Consider the following 18,185-nt stretch of genomic DNA (forward strand, 5'->3'; position numbering starts at 1 on the left):
TTCATGTTAAGTCAAGTTTGTGTAGAATACATGGGGCCACAACAATTGTGGAGTATGTATTTTTAAATGTTAAGTCAAGTTGTGTAGAATACATGGGGCCACAACAACTGTGGAGTATGTATTTAACTACAAATATGATGCGTGAAATACATGGGGCCACAACAACTGTGGAGTATGTATTTTTCATGTTAAGTCAAGTTTGTGTAGAATACATGGGGCCACAACAACTGTGGAGTATGTATTTTTAATGTTAAGTCAAGTTTGTGAAGAATACATGGGGCCACAACAACTGTGGAGTATGTATTTACACGTAGAATACATGGGGCCACAACAACTGTGGAGTATGTATTTTTCATGTTAATTCAAGTTTCAGAGCAAGTTCATGCTAAGTCCAGTTCACTTCATGATTCAATTTAAGCTATGTCAATTATGCTATGTTGTACGCTAAGTTATGCTTTAATTACTTATGAATTTGATTATGCATTTATGCTTTTACTGTCATACATGCATCATTAGTCTGTATGGAAGTTTTTTGTTAACTTGCTGAGATTTGTAATCAAATCTCACTGTGGTAGTCCCAACTACCATTCCCCCCGAATGGTAGATCTTGTTACAGGACCTGAAGGAGGATCAGGAGCTGACCAACTAGACACAGTCGACTGAACGACGGTGCGTCGTTAATGTTAATATAGTAGTTAAATTACTACTTGTACAATGGAGTTGCATCTCCAGTACTTTTGGATCATAACTATTTTGGAATAGTGCTGTGATCGTAGTTATTCAATTGATCTTTATGTATGAAGTATGTTTTAAGTATTGGGATATTTTCAGTTTGGTGCATAGTATTGCTAAAGAAAAAAATTATCCGCTGCGAATATTGCATAATGTTAGATGCATAATGTCATGAACGGGGGCAGGTAACCTTGTGTTGCATGTCTCGACGCTTCAAATGTCCGTCCAATCCCAAACGGAATTTGGGGGCGTCACAATCTATCCGTTCCTTTCTGAAGCCGATGGGATCACTACTAACCCCTTTGGACAGAAAGTTAAGTTTAAGTTTGCTTCTAAGTTTTAACGCGATACTGCTAGAAGATCTGTGTTTTTGCTTTCTGCAAAAAGAAAACATTTAGATTTTAAGTTCAAACGTGTTTCTAATAATTTGCATGATTCCTTGCTTAGATCAAAAATTGAAAATTTTCAAAGAACTTTGATTTATGAAATTTGCTTGGAACTTCCTAATGCTTTTTGACATAGGAAGAAACATGTTGTTTCTTTACCTTATGTTAAAGATTTTTCTGAAAAGTTAATTCCAACCAAAGCAAGACCTATTCAAATGAATAGAGAAACTTTGGAGTTTTGTAAAAATGAGATCTAGGATCTTCTTGTTAAGAATATATCACGCATAGTAAGTCACCCTGGTTGTGTGTTGCTTTTTATGTTCAGAAAAATGCTGAGATTGAGCGAGGTACACCCTGTTTAGTCATTAATTACAAACCATTGAACAAGGTGTCAGAGTGGATTCGGTATCCCATCCCTAACAAGAATGACTTGGTTCATAGGTTAAGTGATGCAGTTATTTTCTCCAAGTTTGACCTTAAGTCCAAATTTTGACAGATCCAAATTAGGGAGTCAGACAGGTACAAGATTGCTTTCACTATTCCATTCGGTCACTATGAGTGGAACGTCATGCCATTTGGGCTGAAGAACGCTCCTAGTGAATTTCAGAATATTATGAATGATATTTTCCTATCATTCACTGATTTCACCATCGTCTACGTAGATGATATTTTTGTATTCTTCAAATCTATTGATGAACACTGGAAACATGTTAAAACATTTCTTGAGATCATCAAAAGAAATGGAGTTATTGTTTCTGCAAAAAAGATTAAATTATTTCAAACAAAGATCGGATTCCTTGGTTATGACATCTTTGAAGGCAAAATCAGGCCCATTCAACGAGCTATTGAATTTGCTGGCAAATTTTCTGATGTTATTCTTGACAAAAATCAACTTCAAAGATTTTTTGGTTTTTTGAATTATATTTCAGATTTCTACAAGGATATGAGAAAACAATGTCGCCCTCTCTTTGCGAGATTGCATTCTAATCCTTCTCCGTAGACTGATGTTCACACCAATATTATTAAACAAATCAAGACACATGTCAAAACTCTTCCGTGTCTTGGAATTCCTACTTCAAATAGCTTCAAGATTGTCGAAACTGACGCCTCAGGCACAGGCTATGACAACATCCTGAAACAAGTTGTCTCACCGGGTTCCTCTGAACAGATTGTTCGCTTCTACTCCGAAACCTGGAATCATGCACAACATAATTATAGTACTATTAAAAAGGAGATATGTATTTCTAAATTTCAAAGTGATTTGCTTAATCAACATTTTCTTTTACGCATAGATTGCAAAACTGCTAAAACTGTTTTAGAACAAGATGTTAAAAACATTACATCAAAATAGATTTTTGCACGATGGCAAGCTATTTTAAGTGTTTTTTTTATTATGATATTGAATTCATCAAAGGTTCAGATAATTCTATTCTTAATTTTCTTACCCGTGAATTCTTGCAGAAAACATGAGTAAGAAGAAGAAACCAGTTCCACCGGTTACTTCACCACCACCCATGACTATTTATCCAATGCTTATACCTCCAGCATCTGCATCTACTTTGGCTTCTTCTCCACTGGAGATGGCTAACAGATTTACCAGTCTAGGACAAGTTCCTAGACCTATTCCCCCAGTTCATTTGCTTCCACCCTAGCCATGCCATATGATCCGTATGCAAAGTCTTTGGCTTCGGCGGCACCCAGATTTCTTTCTGCCAATAAGGCAGAATATTTCAAAATAGCTTGGTTTCAGAATCTGTTTTACATTGAGAAATCAGTAAAAACAGATCCTTTCCAAATTGCTTTAGATTATTTTCCCTGAAGTTTTCATTGGATCCCTGAAGATCTAAATAAAAACCTCTCCTTTTAACTTGGAATCTTGGTTAACACCGGTTCCATCTTTATTAAACCAATTCATTGTAAAGTTGATCCCTCAAAGATCATCTTTCATAATTGTTTCATTATTTCTGTTATGACGGAAGAAGAATGAGAAATCCACCCTTCTACTTTCAAAACCATTAAGGTTACTGAAACTCAGTATAATTATTACGATTATATTGAAACTTGGTTAAAGTTTCCTTTATTTCAAACCCCCAATATGCAGCACTCTTGGTTCTTCAACTTTGACAAGAAGTGCAAACACGCATTCCCTCTTTGGTTTCAGAAATGGTGGCACTTCTTTGGCCCCATTACTGATTTGTTTCCTGATAGCATTCAGAAAGCTATCAAACATTTTATTATTTCCATTGCACCTCAGATGGAAGGAAGAGAGACCACAATCTCTCCCTTACTTTATTTCTGTGCCAAATACAAGACCCTTTGGATTTGTAGATGACAATATACCAAAAATGAAGACGTCTTAATTCGCCAATATTTTGTCAAATGGTTGGATAAGTTTTCTCACACAGATGACATTATTTCTCGTGTTTCAACAGGTTTTCCTCTTGCAGTTCCTAATCTAAAGAACAAAGAGGAGTTTCCTTCCCCTGTTTCAAAGCAAGCTTTGATTATATATCCAACCATCCCAGGTTTAAGTGATCAAGCTTCGGTCTCAGAATCAAAGAGTTCTTCATCCAAGCAGAAGAAAACTTCAGCCAAAAACAAGAATTCTCCATATTCAAAAGATTCAGTCTCTTCTTCAAAGAAAAAGTCTCATTTTGACCAATTGAAGAAGAAAGATTTACTCCAATTGTTGAAGAAGTCCATTGAAGACAACTCCGACAATGAAGGTTCTGCTAAGGAATCAGAGGCTTCATCAAACTCTGATCCTTACATTATTTTTGACCATGACTCAGAAGACTATCCCCCTCGACTGGGAGATGATTGAATCATGCCCGACCATTTGGCCTCTTTTCAATCCCGGAGTCTCAACTTTTTGGAGACAGAAATATGGTTTACTCATTACAGTTTGCTTTCGGCACAAGAAGACAGAGTTGCTTTTGGTGCTTTTAGTACAGAAAGAATATTTCACTTTTAGCAAAAGACGACAAAACTATTTTCGACGGATGCATGCTTCTGAAAAGTGAATATAATTAGGTCAAAATTGCTGCACAGAGTAACGAAGAATTATATATGATATATAATTAGGTCAAAATTGCTGCACAGAGTAACGAAGAATTATATATATATATATATTATAAGTTCGTTCTTGTTACTTTATAATTGTATGTGATATATACACATTAATGACGAGACAGTTCACCTTTTATATTCTGCTTTCAAAATATACGTACAACTAGCTAGCTAGCTAGTCTATATAATATATAAAATGAGTTCTACTTCTACTTGCAAGGGGTCTTTATATCGCCTGCGTTGACACGACGATGTAATTTACAAAACATTTTATTTTAAGTTTGCGAATCGAATCGTATCATATCATAACGTAAATAAAGACGATATAAAATAAATTAAAAGGGTTTTCAGGCTCTAAGCAAACTACATGCACATTGGGGGCTCAAGTACTACAGAGTACTCGACATATATTATATATATATATATATATGTTACAAAACATGTTTAATTAATTAGTAATATATATTAATTATGCATCATTAAATTAATTATGACGTTTATTATATATATCTTCTATATATAAAAAGTGTGTATGAAACGGAAAATCTTGTTTTAACGGTTTTTCTTGTTTTTCCGTTAAAATTAACACCGTTTGTTTTAACGGTTTGGCACATAAAATGAAGACATAAATGTTGAGAGAGATAGCATTCAATGTTGTTATATGATTTATTAATCTCAATAATTATAATACTTAATAGTTTATATAATAATAAGTAATTAAAGATTAGTTATTATATTTTTCTCTTTCTCCTTAACATATACACGTGTATTAGGTGCATAAGACGTGAATCCCTAAGTATAATGTATGTATATTATACGTTTCATTAACTCAGATTATTGAGTATTCCAAATTTAAAAATCTCATATAATATATAATACAAGTGTGTTTAATCAAAGTGTTTTTTTTCCCATGGTAGTAGGATGTAGCTTCCTCTAAGTCATATTCCATATGTGAGCTTGCTATGATAGGCACGTGACAAAGGCCGTGATCCTTGAGCTAATCAAGAAAGAGTAAATTCGGCCAACAATTTCAAAATATATTTTATAATTTATATATATGCTATATATAGAAAATATTATACCACAAATTTTATAAAAAGATTATGTTTTAAATTTATGTTGTCCCTGATCGACTCAACCAACAGTAAAATAAGAATTTCAATATTGTCTCTATTGATTGTCTACAAGATGACATAAATTGATGAATTATAATACAAACATCAAACGACACATATTTTGAACTACCGTTTGTGTTAGACTTTTATTAAATTTTTCGTATACATCTTTACTAAAATTATAGATGTTATAAACATGTATTGGATTATATGATATTTTGAACTAATTTTTTTATTTTTTCCAATATGCCTTAAATTATTAAGTGACATCAATAATTTTTATAAAATATATATTATTTTTTATAAATAATCATTTCATAAAATTAGACAAACGTGCTTTGCACGTTACTCTCACTTAGTATATATATAATTGGTTGAATAATATAATTATTATATCATTTGACTATATATTATGCTCGATCTACATCAAGTACAGGCCAGCCGCCTCAATTATTAAAGTTTTGAATCGAAAGAAATTCAGAAACTCCCAAAATAGTTTTGCTTTATATTCAACAGCCTCTTAATGACAGGCACGACCAAGTGAACATTCAACTAGATCATCTATAAATTAATCCCAAGCTAGCCTCCTCGCCAGGCCCCAGCTAGCTAGCCTTCTAATTTCCTTAGGCGGGCGGCCAGTTGCTTAAGGAGTTGAATCAGTTGATTCATAACTCAAGTTGCAACGTACGTACGCACGCAATCTATACATTAGATGGCATAAATCATTCCAATTATTATCATCCTCACCAGGCCCCAGCTAGCTTGCTGTTAACTTGGCGAACTAATTCTTTATATATTTTAACATGAGGTACGGCCTTTTCCTTGACTCGGAACGTGATCTCATCATCATGTGGACACGATCGATCTAGTGTCTTCAATCTTGTACAACTAATTGATTCCTGCCCGTTACATGCACATATTAATTATAATATTAATGTAGGCAATAGAAAATTGAGGCAAAAGTTTGAGAAAAAAACAGTACTTGATATCTCTAGCTATCAGCAGGAATCCTCGAGGTAGCTAGCTAGAAGCATGTCCAGAAATTATATTATGATGGTCATGAATCTGTGATTAAAATTTCAGATAAACTGTATTTAATTCCCATAGCATGCTGCATATATAATATGGCTGATGAGATATATAATATAGATCACCGAGGGTAACTCGTGGTGAAAATTGAGAAAATCTCGACTTGGGAACCTAGCTTGAAACTGAACACATAGTTTAATTTAGGGTCATTAATTGTTTTTAAAGTTTAAAATTTAAAAAAAAAAAAAAAAAAACCTTATTTTTTTAACTGGTCCATGCGTTGGTATGATCTTTGACTCGATGAAGGTACGTATCAAGGTTCTATTATATATATATATATGTATGTGTATACATATATCCTTTAAGAGCAGGCTTGTTAGTTTCATGTGTAGAGGAAATGGCCGCTCTGACTCCATTGTTGCAGTCACTGTGGCAAGAGCCCATTGGAGTTGCAGCACAATTGATTTTCTTCCTTTTCATTCCCCTTTTCCTTCTTTTGCTTAAGCACAGATCAACAAGAGTTCGCAATCTCAAGTTACCTCCATCTCCGCCAAAATTACCGATAATTGGCAACCTCCATCAGATAGGCACATTCCCACATCGCTCTCTTAGATCCCTCTCCAACAAATATGGTCCCATAATGCTCTTGCGCTTGGGAAGTGTTCCAACTCTTGTGGTTTCTTCACCAGAAATGGTCAAAGAAATGATGAAGACCAACGATGTTGTTTTCTCAAATCACGCAAGACCAACTTCTGTAGATATCAGTTTCAATGGAGGCCAAGACTTGGTGTTTTCGCCCTATGGCGAGTACTGGAGACAGCTCAGGAAGATTTGTGTTCAAGAGCTTCTTAGTCATCATCGAGTACAATCGCAACAGTTCCTGAGGGACGAAGAAGTTGATGTTTTGATCCAGAAGATACGACGTTCGTGTCTAGATCATAAAGAGAAATCGGTTAATCTAACTGAGTTGCTGCTTGATGTCACGAACTACATAGTATGTCGGTCTGTTCTCGGACAAAGGTATGAAGGAGAAGGAGGTAAGAGCAGATGGGGGGAGTTGTCTGTAAAGCTAGTTTTGGCATTTCCAACCTTCTTTTTCAGAGACTATTTTCCTTGTCTGGGATGGATGGATGAGCTTCTGGGCATGATGAGGAGATTGGAAAAGACTTCCAAAGAGGCAGATGCGTTCTTGGAGCAGGCGATTAAGGAGCAAGAGATGTTGAAAACAGATTCTAGCAGCCTTTCTCATAAGCGATATTTTTTAGATATTCTTCTCCAGCTTAAAGCTAATGGCCCACAAAGTTTTGATCTCAATCGAGCCACCATCAAAGCGATCCTACTGGTCTTTCTCTATCTCTCTCTGAGTGTCATGTCTATGACACATACACAAACAAACACATCCGCACACACACGTCGTTTTGCAGAAGCTTTTCTTAATTTTCATCTTAAAATCTCTGCATGCAGGACATGTTTGTGGGAGCAACAGATACTTCGAGGACAACAATGGAGTGGGCAATGGCAGAGCTCATGAGAAACCCTCATATCATGAAGAAAGCGCAGCAAGAGATCAGACAAGTGGTGGGAAAGAAATCAAAGATAGATGCTAATGATGTCAATCATATGGGATACTTTAAATGTGTCATTAAGGAGACGCTTCGACTGCATGCTCCTGCGCCTCTCTTGGTTCCCAGAGAAACATCTGCAGCTACTAGACTGGGAGGGTATGACATTCCTCACAACTCGAGAGTCTATATCAATGCATGGGCCATTCAAAGGGATCCCAAAGTTTGGGACAAAGCAGAGGAATTTATTCCAGAGAGATTTGAGAAGAACAACTTAGCTGATTCTATAGACCAAGAATACAAATTCTTCCCATTTGGCGGTGGGAGAAGGATCTGTCCTGGTGTTTCGTATGGGCTTGCAACGATTGAATACGCTATGGCCAACCTCTTATACTGGTTTGATTGGGAGTTGCCCACTGGAGTAAAAGGGGAGGATTTAGACATGAGTGAGATCTTTGGGCTAGCTATTCAGAAGAAAGTTCCTCTTCACGTTGTACCAATTCCATACAATCCTTGACCTATTATTATTACTATAACGTAGGCTTTACAAGTTAATAATTTAAATAAAAACTATTTGAATATCACACACACACACACACACACACACACACACACAATCACTTGGGCTTGGCTGTACGATGCATCATATCATGATCAGATGGTATGTAACTACTGTCAATCCATCTGGTTTGTTTGATGGTTATATATGGATTTAGTGGGCTTGGTTGATCACATATGTGAGCTAGTAGCCCAAAGATTGAGGAAATCGATTATGGGATATGAGATATATCTGTACTGTCGACGATTTTACTTTTCTTATCGTTATGTGTTTGTTCACCCAAAAGAGGCTTTAAGACAGCCCCCCATCCAGCAGTAGTACTAGTACTTCATCTTCTGATAATCGAATCACACAGAGATACCACTTTGTGTTAAATATTATCGTTTAATTCGAGTGGTTGGTCACATGCCTTTTAATCATTAAGCAAATTCAAATCTGAAAGCCACAAACATGCGAGATTGTCACATTTACTACAAGAAAAATAGACAATTGTGATTAATTAATAATAACGAAAAGACTATTAACAATAAAAATTAGTTGTTAATAGTCTTTTCGTTGCTATTAATTAGTCGCAATTGTCCATTTTTTTTGTAGTGATTAATATTCCATTAGCTAAAAAATGGCAAACTTTTGAACAAATCTTCCATTTTATCATAGAAAAGCCTTATAACCATTTTCCATTAATGAGTGACACGTTTCATTAATGCATAGGTGACTATGATCAAAACAAAGCATGATCTGGATTCCATTATATATGGCATGTGTCATAAAGCTTACTTATTGGTTCAGCCGTCCAACACCAAAGGTTTTTGCCTTTTTTTAATCATATGTTTGTCGTTTATATACATACATTAACTAGTGCTTGATGTAATTATTAGTATATACGTTAAGCAGGAACCCGGCCATAAGCTAATATAAACTACTCATGTATATCAGTATATGAGAAATCATCACTTAATTTGATAGAGTAGTGGTGTTGATGAGGCAAGACATGCACCATAACAAAAAGAAAAGACAACTTTAAGACAAAAATGAATGTGGAAAGTAAAAAGAGACTACGACGTACATTGCAAACATGACTTCATGAAGGCCGGCTAGCTGCTAATTATAAGTTCTTTTTTCCAACTTCATGCTCTTTTTTATCTTCTTTTCTTTATCACTATAAGAAAAATGAGTATCTATGACGGTAAATAAATGAGAATGATTATTTGCGATAAAAAAAATTATATACTCATTTTAATTAGTTGAAAATAGTTATTTTTATAGGAAATAGTTAGCCACAAATAAACAGTTTTCTTGTAATGTATTCATTATATCATAGAGGAAATATGAGCTCAGCTGAGATATTGTAATAATTAATTAACACATTAATTAGAGTGAAATTTCTACTATATATATGTAGCAATATTGAAGCATACATGCACTTAATTAAATCTACAGTATCTTTATTATTTTCTACTATATATCTATTTATTTGTCAAGTCATTCACATGATCTTCATCTTCAATTCTATTATATATACATTTACGAGTCATTCGAACAAGTTGACCTGAAAAAAGCATCAACAAATTAGAGCGTTCCCATGTTATATATTAATCCCGCCTCCAACATGCAACATGAAATCTCTCTATGCACCTACCTCTCTCTCTCTCTCTCTCTCTCTCTCTCTCTCTCTCTCTCTCTCTCATCCAAATGCGTAGCCGTCAAACAGTGTCCAAAAAAACCATATTAGGTCCTCAAACCAATATCTCTTTCGATTGCACACGGTCCCTGCTTTCTCATGGAACCCTGATGATCAAGCACCACTGCGTTACCACTCTCAAAACCCTACATTCCCCCGTCAGTTGCCTCGCGGTCAACAACAATAACCTCCTCTACGCCGCTTCTGCTTGCATAGTCATCGTCTTCGATCTATCGAACCACACCCATATCGACACATTCAACGACTATCCCAGCTCCGGGTCTGTGAAGTCTATCGCCTTCAACGACACAAAGATCTTCACCGCTCACCAAGACTCAAAGATTCGTGTATGGCGGATCGCACAGCCGAGGCGACACCACCTCTTGTACACTCTTCCCACCTTCAAAGAACGCTTGTACCGTTCCCTTGTGCCAAAGAATTATGTCCACGTCCGGCGGCATAAGAAGCGGCTTTGGATTGAACACTGCGATGCAGTTTCAGGCCTAGTTGTTAATGAAGATTTAATGTACTCTGCATCTTGGGATAAAAGCTTTAAAATATGGAACATATCTGAAAATCGGTGTTTGGAGTCTGTCAAAGCCCATGAAGACGCTGTGAACGCCATTGCAGTCTCTGGTAATGGTACCGTTTACACAGCTTCAGCAGATGGGTGCATAAGGGTTTGGGAGAGAGATGATACCCTACGAAAGCACGCTTTGGTAAGAACCCTAGAGAAGCACAGATCCTCCGTCAATGCTCTGGTTGTAAACGGTGATGGAAGGGTGTTGTTTTCGGGCGGTTCTGACCTTTCGATCTTTGTTTGGGAGAAGAAGAACAACAATAATGCAGATTCAGTGGTTTTTGTAGAGGCATTGTGGGGACACACGAGTGCTATACTGTGCTTAATCAACGTGGAAGATTTGTTAGCCAGTGGGTCATCAGACCGGACTGTGAGGATCTGGCAACGTGGCGAAGACAGTGGGTACCGTTGCATGGTTGTAATGGAAGGGCATGAAAAACCGGTGAAGTCGTTGGCAGCGGTAGTACGGCCGGCGGGGGCTTCCAACGGTGTTGTATCGGTTTGTAGTGGAAGTTTAGATGGGGAGATTAAGATATGGGAAATCTCAAAGTCCTCAGATCATTTGTGTAACCTGAGATGACCGGCCGGCGTTCGTTCGAAAAATTCCATGTATGAAGATCATGGCATACCCTCATGCGCGCAGATCTATATTTTTTTTCCCCTTGTCAGGGTTTGATTTCCCAAACAAATGGATACATGATTTATTATTATTAGCAGTTGAAATCGCATGATTTTGCATGATTTATTTTCTTAATAATTAGTTGATTTTGCATAGTCCAAGTCTCGTCTATTTCTTGATGACTTTTGTTGGGTTCATGATCATGACGAGGAGTTAATTATAAGAACTCAAAAAAAGGAAAAGAAAAACTAAAATAACCATCTTAATGCTGCAAAGAAGTATATATATTTCAATTATATATTAAGGTTTACTTTTGTAAGCATTAAAATATATTTAATATGAGAAATACGTAGTCAGAAAGAAATTTTATAAAAATATTAAATATATATATATCGATATGATTTGATGTAATACAGTAAATTATAAAATTAATTTTATTATAAAATAAATTTAAGATATCATATATATAAAATTGTGTCACTTTATAAATTTATGTTTAGAAAAAGTTTTTCTAGCTTGTAACACTTTACGTATACTATGTTTTGACTTGCATTAATATGCTGCCGGCATCGTGCATGCTTGATCTGCTTAGCATTAATTTCATCAGCGGTTGATTTAGATTTGGAGTTACAAAGGTAAAGATTTGAAAAGGTGTTTGCGTAAGTGCTTACGTAACGTCATGCATAGTCGGTTGCCTTTGAAGAATATTATATATTGAAATGAAATTAAATGAATCGTAGGTTCAAAACAAACTATGGGCAATACGGCATGCTCTCAATTAAACTGTTAACACTAACTAGTTTTCCCAAGATATTCCTGATCTTGGGTTAGCAGATCAAGATTCCACTCTAACTATCATTATTTATATATATAAGCCTAATATAATTAAGATAATTAAGAAAGATCGTTTACTCTCAAATTAATAAAAATACAATAAACAATTAGATTGAGCAATATGGATGAAACCATTGTCCTTAGCATGTAAGAGTAAAAGCATCAATGAGAGACAATGAGCATCAATGGGAGACAACCATAAACACAGATATATATATATATATATATATTTCTTTGATTCCCCCAATTAGCTCTTGTGATAGCTCAACAATGAGAGACAAAAGAAACCCTTCTTTCGACACCAGTGAATTAAAATATTGCACACTGTATTTTTGTGTCCTTGGATCAATGCGCTGAGAATCTCATGGAATCAAAATGACAAAATGATTTAGATGGAGAGAAAATGTTACTTGGATAAAGAAAACCCAACCAAGTCATAATAATATAGAGCTTGATGTGTCTAGCAGCTAATAAAAAAAATCCATGGTCAAAGTCAATATTTAAGTTTGAATCTTGGATTAGATAGGCATCAGGCATTGGTATCCTTTCTATTGCCTTGTCTAGGATTGGGCAATCGGGCCAGATTTTTTTTCCGGCCCGGTCCGGAACTTGGATAACTGGGTTTTGATTACGGGCACCAGCCCGAAAAACACCCGGGCCAGTACCCGGTTTCTAAAACTCGGGTGTACCCGAATTTTTTTAAAATCCAAACCCAGTGCCAAAACGAGAGTCAGATTGGGATGACGCCGTTTTGGCATTGGGTTATATGCCCCTACAGATTCCCGTTCCCCCCCTCCCCCGGCGGTCGTTTTGGCACTAGGTTATATGCCCCTACAGATTCCCGTCCCCCCCCTCCCCAATCTGACTATTTCTCTATCTCTCTCTCAACGAATTTTCCCGAAACCTAGCCTCATCCAGTCGTCGCCGTCATCCACATTAGGCCTCCCGTCGATCATTTTTTTCATACATTGAAAGGCAACTGCAACATCATTTAATTTTCCAACTCTAGAATAAGCATTGATAAAAAATCTAAAGATGGGTTCGATTCGAGGGCAGGAGAAGATACCGTCGGAGCAGGGGCAGGGGTTAGAAGCCATGAACCGGGGTAGGGATCCAAGGTCGTCGAAACGGTCGGTGATAGGGAGAGTGCGGGCCATCCATTCGAACGCAGAGTAGTCGTGACGAAACGAGTCGACGGTGGAGGCCCAGTTGAAAACGTGGAAGTCGTAGTGAGTGGAAGCAGGGTGGCGGTGGAGCTTGGACTTGAGGAATTAGGGGAGGTGGGTGGGATTGAAGGGCGGTTTAAGATAGGCCATGAGGAAGCGGAGGAGGTGGTCATGGTGGTTGGGTTTATGGGTGTGGTGCAAAAGAGTGAGAATGGGGAGAGGGGTGAGAGAGTCCGAGTAGAGAGAGAGAGAGAGAGAGAGAGAGAGAGAGAGTCAGATTTTGAATTCGGGTAGAGGCTTAAAAAAAAAAAAAAAAAACCCAGGTAAAGGCTGGAACCTGGATTTCTGGGTTGTAAAAACCCGGATCAATCCGGGTTCCAGCCCAGGTCATAACCCGGGTATATCCGGGCCGGATTCCGATCCAGATTTCGAATCCGAGTTCTGGGCTAGATATACCCAGATACCCGGTTCGGTACCCGGTTGCTCAGCCCTAGCCTTGTCGAAGAAAGGCTCATGGTCCTCTAAAGAAGTGGCTCAATCTATCAGTGTTAACTATTAATGGTTAATAATTGAATTCTTCCATCTGTTTAAGCTTTTGACGCAACTAATCATTTTATCATATCCTAGCTAAAAGAAACGGAACTTCCAATAATATCCAAGTCCAAACTCCTAGACCCAACTTCATGTTGCCTGAAGACTTCATGCTTATAAACACTTTACAATCTCCTGATAGAGTTCAGGTTAAAGAGGGTGTTAAAGTACAAGAGACCTGGCCCTTGTTTACTTTCTTTTCTCTTTTTAAAGGATTATTATAATTACTTTATTTTGTTTTTACGATAAAGGCAAATCTCCTCGGTTCCAATTATATTTGTTCTAGGATGTGAATTGTGTTACTGGACATGGTTCTTAGGTGCATGCTGTTCACCTAGGCCCAAGGTTAGATTAACTTATATTTTATGTAATGAGTTGAAGATTCACTTACATAAACTGAGATATGTTATTCACCTAAAACCAACTTAGTGCGTATTGGGACTTCTCATCAAGTCCCGAGTAATAGCTAACGATGATTGAAAGTAATTCTATCTCAAGACTACGCTCCCAACTAGTCCCTCTCTCCATGAAGGTGTATAGGCAACACAAAACAATGTATAGAACGTTTCTAAATGTAATCCGGATTAGATTCTAATGCATCAAAGAATGCAGTGTAGAATCCATAAACTCTCGAGGCCTTAGTGACCTCGGAGGACCCAGCCACCAGAAGTGGACTTTGATTCTGCTGTACTGTAAACCTACCTTTCAATTTCATTTCATGACGTGCTAGTGAACACCAATATTTGTGTAAGTTATTCGACATTAGCCAGTAAAGGAAAGAAGGAAATATTTTTAAAGAAAAAGTAACATGGTTACTTAACAAAGTCGTTCATTTTAACGCAAGTCATTGCTTCATAAAAAGAACAAAAGAAGAGAAGTTGAAAGAGAAGAAGTTGACACCCTACAGACATGAATTACCAGAGGTCAACTACGGATATTTAAGCAACGTACATTCCATACAAGGTAAAGGATATTTAAACAAGAAGATCTAGCAGAAGAATCACTTATCAAGATCTAGTACCACTAACCCAGCCAAGTCATTTTTATTTTTTTGAAAAATCTAAAAAGTCAAGGCTCTCCTCTTAAGTGGAAAGCCATTTAGCCAAACCATACATAACTTACCAATTTTGATGCAGGACCAGAACAGTCATTCACCTTTTATTTAAAGTTTAAACTGCACGTTTAAATGAAAGGATAAGCCAACATATCCTCCCTTGCTACCTTAAATAACTTGCATCTCCTCAATAAAGTTAGCAGTGTTGGTTGCAAATGGCAAAGACATCTCAAGTTTTCTTTTCTCATCTTGCTGGAACTAGTACAATGCAAACTCTGCCACATCACAAATGCCATATACAAGTGTTGGTTGTTTGGTTGTGAACAAATGCTACCACATCACAATGCAAACTCTGCCACATCACAAATGCTATGTTAAAAAAAAAAGCTATCTCCTCAGCTCCTCAGTAAGATACCAGTGTTGGTTGTTTGGTTGTAAATGGCAAAGACATCTCAGATTCTCAACTAATCTTTTCCCCTTTTGCCAAAGCTGGTGCAACCCTGCCATTCACAAATGCATATATATATATATATGAAATATATTGTATATGTATGTATATGGTGACACACACACATATTCAGCTAGTTGTGCAGCCATGCATGTGCCCCCCTCCTCCCAAACCCCATAATGTGATATCTCATACTGAGTGAGTATAGGGGGTGAATCATATCCCACATAGCTTTGGAGGGAGATGTTCTTGCTCTTTATAATAATTTCAAGGGGCTCCAGTTGTACCATGTCCTTTTGAAGTATGGCTCAGAGTGGCTTAGGCCTTCCTTAGGCTGTTACAAAATTTTTACAGGAAAGCACTGCTGACTGAATTCTGTAAGAGAAATTATCAAACCCTACTACCCTAGAATAAAAAAAATTAAGTAGGATAGAATATAAAAATCAGGGAACTCAAATTCTCAATTCCCATTTCAGGAAAAAAGAAAAAAAAATGATCTTTCCAGTGTTTTGTGTTAACTTTTTGATCACTAGTCATTTACGCAGCTATTCTACTTAAACAGAGCATATGTTGATTATAACTGAAGTTCATCCACATAAAAATTCTTAAAAATCTGCTATGCTAAATGACACAACCAGGAGAAGGGTGCGATAGATAAAGGGCCAAAGATTAAGCAAATAGAGAGTGTGTGTGTGTGTGCGTGTGTGTGTGTGTGTGTGTGTGAGAGAGAGAGAGAGAGAGAGAGAGAAAAAGGAAGCAACTTTTAAATAGAAACACAAAAAACCCCAAAAAGAAAGAATTATTAGCAATTCCATTCCAATCTCGAAAGAGAGCGTACTACATATCTCGAAAAGGAATTATCATTCCTCAACAAACTATCCCCTAATTCTACAGAAATAGATTCCCACCGAAAGACATAAAAGTCTAATCCCTCAACAAGAGTAGGGAAACTGAAAGCGGAATAATTTATCGAGCAATGCAGTGAAGTCTCACGAATTACATATCTCGAAAAGGAATCAGCATTCCTCAACAAACTATCCCCTAATTCTACAGAAATAGGTTCCCACCGAAAGACATAAAAATTAGGTCTTTAAACCCTCAACAAGAGTAGGGAAACTGAAAGCGTAATAATTTATCGAGCAATGCATTGAAGTCTCACCAATTACGACCTAGCCTTGCGACGAAGACGCTTCCTGAGCTTCTTGTATTTATGTTTGTTCATCTTCTTCTTCCTCTTCTTCTTCACACTGTCTGCCCAAACCCTCCTCGCATCATCGACCGGTTCAACATCCTCAGCCTCGAGCACCGCCAATCGCTCAAACCCAGTTGAGAAAACAGGGTTTAAGCAAAACCCAAATGGAAAACTGGGGAAAAAGCGCAGTATTTGAGGGGATTCCACCTTCGCTCTGAAAGAGTGACCCAAAAAAGAATCTAGATCGTTAGCATGTTCTCTATCTGGATGTTTTTTTGTGCAAAGATGGTTTTGGTTGGGAATAAGAAGGGGATCCGGTTCAAGAAATAGCGGGGTTTTGAGGGTGGAGGGGAGGATTCTTACAGAGGGTGTCTTTTTCGTGAGCATGTGTAGACGGCTCGCCATTGTTGGGCAGAGGAGATGCAAAACGAGACTTTTATTTGATCCAAGATCTAAGGGCAAGCAAAATGCCACTTGCACTTAAAATGGCGTCGTTTCGATTGAAGTAGGAAAGAAAAATAAGGGAAAAAACACAAAAAATATAACATGCCCCCATGCAGGATCGAACTACAGACCTTCAGTTTACAAGACTGACGCTCTACCACTGAGCTATAGGGGCGTCCCGTAATTTTCCATTTCTAAGTTCAATAAATATTAATAAACTATTTTCTAACTTTAATAATTAATATTGATAGTCTATTTTCTCAATCTCATTTATTCTCGTGTTACAAAGCTGAATATTGAATTTCTTTAAATCTTTGTTACAGGGTTTTTCCCCCCCCTAAGCAAGCATGCATATATTAATAAATTTATTACAAAACATTTAAGGATGGTCTTTCCGCTGTCTAAAAGAAAAATACTATGAGGGATAAAATCTAATAGAATGCTACCAAACAAAGAGTTTGTAGCTGCCCATTACGCAACAGAATGCGTAAATCGATTTTGAGATTGATCAATCTTGTTAAAACTCCAGCCAATATGAGATTTCAAAGAATTTGCAATGTCATATGAGATTGTGGATATTTGCCAAACCTCTTCCGCTTTAGAGATAGAAAAAATAACCAATTGAGAATCTCCAACTAGTGAGATATAAGGAGTATGTTGATAAATTCTGTAATTTTGAATGTTAATTTTGTCGCTAGAGCTTCAACCATCACAGGGATTGTAGTGGGGTTTTTCTTAATCCAGATTTCAATGACTTCTCCTTTTGAGTTTTTACTTACTTCCGAGGCCAAATAGAAGGATTTTCTGACTGCCATATTAAAAGATATGCAAATATGGTTTATAGAAGGGTTTTGCCATTTTTCTCCCACTTTGGTGCTAATCTTTTCTTTCCAAACCTGTAAATTTTCTTCGTATGAAAGATTCAGCTGCTATGAAATTTTTTGGAGAGAGAATTCCTTTTGGTTAAAAACCAAATCGTTTCTAAGCCTCCAAATACAATCTAAGATCAAGCTAGTAAAGATTTTGAAAGAATGATCTTCTTGGGAGGTTAGCCCTAATTTCTGCATAGGATATAAAATGAACTGAAACCAATTCTTCATTAAATTTAATTTTAAGGAAGAGAG

General features: G+C 36.8%; 3 protein-coding genes and 1 non-coding gene across 7 annotated transcripts; 2 read left to right on the top strand and 2 right to left on the bottom strand.

The window, feature by feature from the left end:
• The first annotated feature begins 6,697 nt into the window (after positions 1-6,697).
• Positions 6,698-8,710, top strand: LOC122281769 (phenylacetaldehyde oxime monooxygenase CYP71AN24-like). The gene is made up of 2 exons (XM_043093533.1): positions 6,698-7,673; positions 7,796-8,710. Exons 1-2 carry the CDS (start codon positions 6,729-6,731, stop codon positions 8,408-8,410), a joined length of 1,560 nt encoding a protein of 519 aa, XP_042949467.1. The 5' UTR covers positions 6,698-6,728; the 3' UTR covers positions 8,411-8,710.
• A 1,334-nt stretch (positions 8,711-10,044) lies between these two features.
• LOC122282834 (protein JINGUBANG-like) lies at positions 10,045-11,389 on the top strand. Its single transcript, XM_043094878.1, has one exon. It carries the CDS (start codon positions 10,082-10,084, stop codon positions 11,291-11,293), a length of 1,212 nt encoding a protein of 403 aa, XP_042950812.1. The 5' UTR covers positions 10,045-10,081; the 3' UTR covers positions 11,294-11,389.
• A 3,549-nt stretch (positions 11,390-14,938) lies between these two features.
• On the bottom strand, positions 14,939-17,097 carry LOC122280368. Of its 4 annotated transcripts, none has more exons than XM_043091240.1 (2): positions 16,585-17,097; positions 14,939-15,252 (listed from the first exon to the last, which is right to left on the bottom strand). In XM_043091240.1, exon 1 carries the CDS (start codon positions 17,020-17,022, stop codon positions 16,588-16,590), a length of 435 nt encoding a protein of 144 aa, XP_042947174.1. In that variant the 5' UTR covers positions 17,023-17,097; the 3' UTR covers positions 14,939-15,252; positions 16,585-16,587. The 4 variants fall into 4 exon arrangements, with proteins under 4 accessions (XP_042947174.1, XP_042947172.1, XP_042947173.1 ...); XM_043091238.1 differs by having other exon boundaries at positions 15,187-15,477; positions 16,585-17,096; XM_043091239.1 differs by lacking the exon at positions 14,939-15,252 and adding an exon at positions 15,467-15,759.
• Positions 17,098-17,164: 67 nt separating this feature from the next.
• Positions 17,165-17,236, bottom strand: TRNAT-UGU. The gene has a single exon. It is a non-coding gene; the product is annotated as a tRNA-Thr (tRNA).
• Positions 17,237-18,185: the final 949 nt, after the last annotated feature.

Source organism: Carya illinoinensis, chromosome 11 (assembly GCF_018687715.1).
Source record: "Carya illinoinensis cultivar Pawnee chromosome 11, C.illinoinensisPawnee_v1, whole genome shotgun sequence".
Classification (NCBI taxonomy): domain Eukaryota; kingdom Viridiplantae; phylum Streptophyta; class Magnoliopsida; order Fagales; family Juglandaceae; genus Carya; species Carya illinoinensis.